This window comes from Ips typographus, linkage group LG16 (genome assembly GCF_016097725.1).
Source record: "Ips typographus isolate SLU linkage group LG16, UJ_Ityp_2.0, whole genome shotgun sequence".
Lineage (NCBI taxonomy): Eukaryota > Metazoa > Arthropoda > Insecta > Coleoptera > Curculionidae > Ips > Ips typographus.
The window spans coordinates 7,674,059-7,680,879 of NC_138437.1; the positions used below are offsets into that span (position 1 = coordinate 7,674,059).

The 6,821-nt window shown below is 33.6% G+C and overlaps 2 protein-coding genes across 4 annotated transcripts; one reads left to right on the plus strand and one right to left on the minus strand.

The window, feature by feature from the left end:
• The first annotated feature begins 663 nt into the window (after positions 1–663).
• On the plus strand, positions 664–5,643 carry Frmd5 (FERM domain containing). Of its 3 annotated transcripts, none has more exons than XM_081994727.1 (9): positions 664–901; positions 954–1,058; positions 1,721–1,940; positions 2,054–2,265; positions 2,310–2,474; positions 2,597–2,685; positions 3,158–3,375; positions 3,436–3,621; positions 3,665–5,643. In XM_081994727.1, exons 1-9 carry the CDS (start codon positions 806–808, stop codon positions 4,099–4,101), a joined length of 1,728 nt encoding a protein of 575 aa, XP_081850853.1. In that variant the 5' UTR covers positions 664–805; the 3' UTR covers positions 4,102–5,643. The 3 variants fall into 3 exon arrangements, with proteins under 3 accessions (XP_081850853.1, XP_081850854.1, XP_081850855.1); XM_081994728.1 differs by having other exon boundaries at positions 3,677–5,643; XM_081994729.1 differs by having other exon boundaries at positions 3,170–3,375.
• On the minus strand, positions 5,636–6,399 carry AP-1sigma (AP-1 complex subunit sigma-2). Its single transcript, XM_081994730.1, has one exon. The coding sequence runs from the start codon at positions 6,294–6,296 to the stop codon at positions 5,823–5,825; it is 474 nt and encodes a 157-aa protein (XP_081850856.1). The 5' UTR covers positions 6,297–6,399; the 3' UTR covers positions 5,636–5,822.
• Between the last annotated feature and the right edge of the window lie 422 nt (positions 6,400–6,821).

A 6,821-nucleotide genomic window follows, 5' to 3' on the forward strand; every position in this document is an offset into this window, starting at 1 on the left:
AAACCTACACGGATAAGTCGTGTAAATAAACAAGACATTGAGGAAGACATTAGAGGTGCGAGCTGACATTTAAAAGGTACCTGAAGTTCCGGAGTTAAACGTCCTTATAGCATTTTGCAACAAAACAATTGTTTATTTTCTTGAATAAATTTACGGATAAGTGGAAAAATGTTAGTTGTTACAAAAATGGACAAACACAATTTTGTCTTTAAAAGAACGGCATATACGCGTCGTTACACGGTATTCTCTTGTTCCTGATGAACATCTGGTTTTCATCAGGTGTTGTTCTTTGTAAAGGGGGAAATGGAAATGTTCTGGCTTTTTTAATATTTATTTTATCTAGTTTAAGTCTTCCTGTAGACTTCCTATTTAGTCTTTTTATTAATAAATTCAAAAAACTTTTAGAAGAGAGAGGAATAGAACAGAGTAATTATTGTTTAAATGTCTCATAAACTGACTTCTAAGTTCTAAGTTGTTTTTAATTTTATATTAACACACATTTGCTTCATAATTTGAAAGGACTGATATTGAAACACCCTGTAGATTTTTTAGGACTAGTAGCAGTATTGACCAACAGATGGCCAGGGAGAAACTAATAATACCCCGGACATTTGGCAACACTGCACAAATCTGTAATTCTGTAATTGTCAGCTGTCATTTGTCAATATCGCAAAATGTATGTCATAGCCATAAAGGTTGTGTATATTTTAAAATTAAATTTTATTTATTACTAACATTTTGTAATGTTTGTTGTTAAGCTAAACAGTATTGTTGTGTTGTGTACTTTTTCTGTATTTTGTAAACAATGTTAAAATTTGGTTCTAAACATGACAGCAATGTGGTTTACAAATGCACTGTGCGACTTTTAGAAGATACTGAAATACTGGAATGTGAATACAGGGTAACATCTTTTGTAGTTTTAATATAATTTTGGTAATTTGTTGGTATTTTAGCCTCATGACAAAGGGAGTCAACTACTGGAACATGTTTGTCAGCAGCTTAACATAGTGGAGCAAGACTATTTTGGACTTCGTTATGTGGACAACAATGGGCAGAGAGTAAGTGATCTTTTACTATAAACAACCCATTACTAATCAAAAGATAGAGTACTAATTACATTTAGGAATCACTAATAAGCCTGCATATGTTTTGAGTTTTGTGTGAGGTGTACAAACTAAATGTATTCAGCAAGTAGAATTTTGAAGCACAGAGGAATTCATATGAGGTCCATCTTGTTTGGTTTAGTTCCTGTGCTCTGAAATTTTACTTACAATGTTCCAATATATCTAAGATTAAGATAAACAAGGCTAATAACTGTTACATGTGTATAATCATTTGTAGAAATGAATGTTATTTGTGTATCTTACCACCAACCGCATTTATGTTGTATTTCCTGTATTATAAAAAAAATTTAGCCCAATTACATCCCTTTCTTTTATTAGTAAAGTAATAATGGTGACTAGTATGCAAGGAATGCAAACCTGCAACTTTCTAAAAGAAAAATAAAATAAATTGTAAAACTTTTAATTATAGGCAATGGGTTGCACCTAAGGGTATACAAATTTTGGTTTATTAAATACCCAAACTGCTGGTCTGCAGACCTTCATATTAGTAACTTACATACAAGTTTCCATTGTAAAATAAGTCCTGCACTTTTGTATTATTCATATTAAATTCCTGTCTCACTCTCTGTAACACTGTTTGTTCTAACTTTATTCAGCACTGGCTGGATTTAGGAAAATCAATATTAAAACAAGTGAAAGACTTGGACCCAGTGCTGTTTAGTTTTCGTGTGAAATTCTATCCTCCAGATCCTTTCCGTCTTAAAGAGGAAATCACCAGGTACCAAATATTTCTTCAACTTAAAAGAGATTTGTTGCATGGTCGGCTGTATTGTGGTTCCAATGAGGCCGCTATGTTAATGGCTTTAATCTTACAAGGTTTGTAACTAAACCCAGAGTAGCTTTGTAGTTCTATTAGTATTTGTGTTGTATTAATCATATTAACTTATTTTTTATTATGTGGAATACTATAATTTTAAATTAACCTGCAGGTGATCTAGGTGATTATGATCCAGAAATTCATGTGGGTCACTATGGAGGAGACAGTAAAGTATTGCTTAAGCAGACGCAAGCAATTGAAGAAAAGGCCATGGACATACACCAGAAACAGCTGAAATGCCAAGATCAGTCCCAGATTGAAAATAGTTTCTTAAAAATAGCCTGCCAACTAGACACTTATGGGATTGATCCTCATCCAGTAAAAGTGAGTTAACTAAAATAAGAACAAGTATTTCAGCCCAGAATTAGGGTTTGTTACAGGATCACAAAGGGACTCAGCTGTACCTAGGTATAAACTGCAGTGGAATACTCACCTTTCAAAGAAGTAGAAAAACCCACCATTTTAAATGGCATGACATACACAAAATCAATTATGAAGGAAAAATGTTCATTATTCATTTAAATTACAATGAAGTGAGTATAAATTCCCAAATTGTCAATGTTTCCATCATAGACAACATAAAATAGCCTAATTGAATGTCTGTATAATGAAAGCTTGCATGTTATGCTATAACTTGCAATCATGTTTGTTTTAGAAGAAACATACAGTAGGATTTAAATGTCCTACTGGGGCTGCCTGCAGACACATATGGAGATGTGCCATGGAACAAATGCTCTTTTTTACGTATGTAGCTTTAGAGTTAGATATTTTGTAGATCATTTCTTTGATTTGTCTGGTCAATGTCATGCTTTTCACTCTTTTACCATTTTAATAGGGTAGTCAAAACCCCATGCTGTACATTTAGTTACTAGAATATAAAAAAAAATGTATGAAGCTATTATTATTATATTGAGTGGTTTTTCTCAATAATCCTAGCTCTGTGTTATGTGTTGGTTGCATATTTGAAACAGCTCATTGTACAACCTGACAATTATGTTTTTGATACACCATGTTTAAGTCATTTTTTGTCTATTATCCTCACCAGTTGTACTTGAAAATACAGTTACGTATTCAAGATTATAGTTAAAAGGAAGTATAAAATAATTGTCAGATTGTATGTACTTGCAAACTAGCTATTTTATTACATTAAAAATTATCTTTGCACCGCTAAGCTTGTGGTCGCACCTGTTTAAACAATATCGTCTCGTGAATGTAGTTTACCGACTAGTTCGGATGCTCCACCCGTTGTATCTGGAGGTGGTTTCTTTTCCTGGGGAACAAAATTTAAGTACACCGGGAGAACTGAGAGGGAGCTTCTGGAAGATAACGGTTCTCCTTCGCGTAGGGATTCAGTTACGCAAGGAAATTCTAATGTTAGAAGGAAAGCCTCAAGTGTACCTGCTACCCCATCGACACCTCTTCAGCCTCATTTAGGTTGCACATTTAAATAAACAGGTGGTTCGTTTTTGGTTTTAGTGTGGAGGTATGTTTTAGGTTATAGTACTTTGCCCCGTTCAAGCCATTCAGATGTAGGAGGTTCTAGAATGGAGACAAGTAGTAGTGTTGGTTTATTGTCGGGGCTTGATGGTAATCCCGTCCAAGGTTATACTGATTTAGCTGCCTTAGAAACAGTGTGCGAAGATCAAGAATCAATCAGCGCCAAGAGATTGCGCACCACAGGTACAGAATTTGCAGAAAGTAGCTGATGATTGTAACTTTGAAGATTTATTTACAGATTATTGCGTCCTTAAGTATAAGGATGACTCTATTGATAGATTTAGTGATTACTACTTTCGTGACTCGTTTGAGCACTCTTCTTCAGAATCTCAATTAATAGATAATAGTTATCGTTACGATACGACGAATCCATCGCATCGTTCTAGTCGAAGCCAAACGCCATTACCGCATTCTCAGCTAGTTCCAAATAGTTCACCTAAAATAGTTCAAAACAGACCTCAAAAGGGTAGAAAGTTCAACACAATAGGTGCCTTTCTGCCAGTTTTCGTGGCTGTTACAGTGCTTGTCTTTGTGGTAATAATTATCATCCTCGAAGTTGATTTTTCTTTTTTCGATATTGTCAGAAACATTCCGGAAATTATTACTTTTAAGCATCACTTATATGAGCCAATTAAAACGTTTTTTAAGAACCTTATGTCCTAAAGGCTGCATAAAATCTCAAAAAAATGTGTTCTTTAGATTGAAACTTAGTGATTCTACTAATTTGATTATGATTAAAAGTAGTACTTTAATGCTTTATTAGGATATTTTACATTTTCTTTACAAAAAATTATGAGCGCGTATACAACGATCCTGGTCAGTCACAAAGAATATGGGGTGTCGTTAATGTTTACATGGGTTTATACAGTGTACATTAACTAAATTTTAAAAGTTGACCAAGTTTTAATGACACCCTATGTATAGCGCAGCGATTTTTAAACTAGTTAAAAATATGATGATCCCAGGTCTGTTCGCAGAGCGAATCTCCAACTAATAATCAGAGGAATATGTCCAGCTATTGGCCATTACCCTTAAAATGTCAATGTCACGTGAGCATTCAACCATTGGAAACCAGTTTGAAATTGCCTCTACAAACGAGGTAGTAATTTTATAAACAGAATTTTCAATTATGGCGCGACATAATAAAGATTATAGTGCCAAAACTTTTTGTCTTCTACTATGCTAAAACATCAGTTTAAGAACCGCTGTGTAACTAGTAAAGTAAGTCGATTGTGCTTTATAGCTCTAGGAATAAAAAGGTTTATTGTGTACTAAGGTGTTAGAAGTTTTAGTACTCATTTTTGCGTGTTTTGTTCCATAAGTCGGTTACTAAATAGAATTTCATGCACAACAATCCTCAATAAATAATAAATCAATAACCTTAGTAAAATTGTTGCACAAACCAAAAACTCCTCACTAGTCATCATTCAGATTTACTTATAAGCCATCGAAATAATCAAAGAAAATTAACAGTAAGTAATTTAGGCCTAAAAAGTAGGTATATCACGTTGTCCCGTTTGGAAAGTTTTTTGGTGCAAATGCTCATTTGTGTGTTTGTATTAGGTACAATGTAGTAAAATATAAAACGGTAGTAAATGTAGAAAGTCCTAAACATGTTACCTATATCTCTTAAAGTAAATCTGTGATCTTTCCGAATCTGCTGCTTTAGATACGTACCTATTTGAAATTATACAATTCCAATTGTAATCAAAATAAATAGGGTCTATTATCGCTTAATTTGTATGCTTGAGGGTGCCATATTAAAAAAATACTCAGTTTTTATGGATAGTGTTTAGTAGCAATGTAGAGAAATTCTGTAAAATTGAGTCTAGTTTTTCTACAAATGAAAATATTGCACTCATCAAGTGGACAATTCCATCAATAATGCTTTTTACTGAATGATTCTGTGTTTATTTGCCATGCACAATTAGGAATATTTACTTTTAATATTTGTAATAATTTATGGGGCCATGTTACATTACAGTCCGTTAACGCGCTTTTCTTCCCCATTTAATATATTTTATATACCTACACAAAGAACACATATGTATATTGGAGTTGTCATACAATGGGGAAGATTATGATTATTTTGAACAAATAATTGTTAATTTGTCACAAAAGATTAATTTAAGCAAATTAACAACTGTGTTTTGTAATATTTTTTACTACAAAAATTTTTGCCAAATACAAATCTGAGTCAATTAATGTTGTAGTTTATTCATATATGCATTTCCTGTTTCAAAACAATTATATATACAATCAAAAATAGTAGTAATTATAACAAATGAATTTAATTTAAAGAAAATACTATAAGTGTGTCACTAAATGCACAGAAGTCTTGTACCACCTAACAATAACAAACTTATCTTAAATATTTGAGAAAATTAACCTAAACCATGGTCATCAAAGAAGCCTTGTGGGGTTTCCTCCTCTTGTAAAAGATCCTGAGCTGCAATAGCTTTCAATACATTCTTCTTACTAGTCTCTTGGATTTCTCCCCCTAACATTAGCTCATCAAGTATGAAGTAAGCCTTCTCAAAGTTGAAGATAATGTCAAGCTCACACACACTTCCAAAATACTTGTCAAGTAACTCCACATATCTATGGATAACTTCTAATGTAAGCAATTCATTGTCGTCCTGTTCTATTGCACAGCAAAAGTACAAACTGGCGTATCGTTTGTAGACTATTTTCAAGTCTCTCCACTCCAGAAAACTACACATTTTAGGTTTCCTAGCTAGGATGGTGGTGATCAACTCTCTGGTTATCTTTTTCTTCAATTTATCCGGGTGAGCTACGTACCATTTTTGCAAACGCAGCTTTCCCTGCCTGCTAAAGAGCAGCATAAACTGCATCATTAGAGGGTTACAATTTGGGGCTTTTTATTTTACTCAATGTTAAGTTTTTTAGTTTTAGAAATAATGACTGATGTTGATGTTATATGGATATAGGACATGTCATCAGGCAAACATAACCTATGATGTTGTCATTTGTCATGTGTCCAATGAATAAAAAAATATAGCAGGAAGGAGCAGTAGCAACCAAAGTGGGAGACAGAAATCGTTCAGTATGGCGGCCGCAAATTTCCGATTGGCACTGTTAGAAAATCAATGGCAATAATCAATCTGCTGTAGCCCACTATTCACAAATCCAAACGGACCGAAAAGCAAAACAAACTAAAACAACAATCTTTGCCACCCAATATAAGCAAAACTGTTTTACGACTAGTTAGGCGAATGCGCGCCATCAATGTCGGTAACAAAGATGGCGACTTCCGTTTTGGTTACAACTACCATTTGTTTCGTCATCGTCATTTTAGTAGTTTTTTAATAAAAGAATTAGTCGATACGTGTAATTTAGGTGAGACCTTCATTATTGACAAA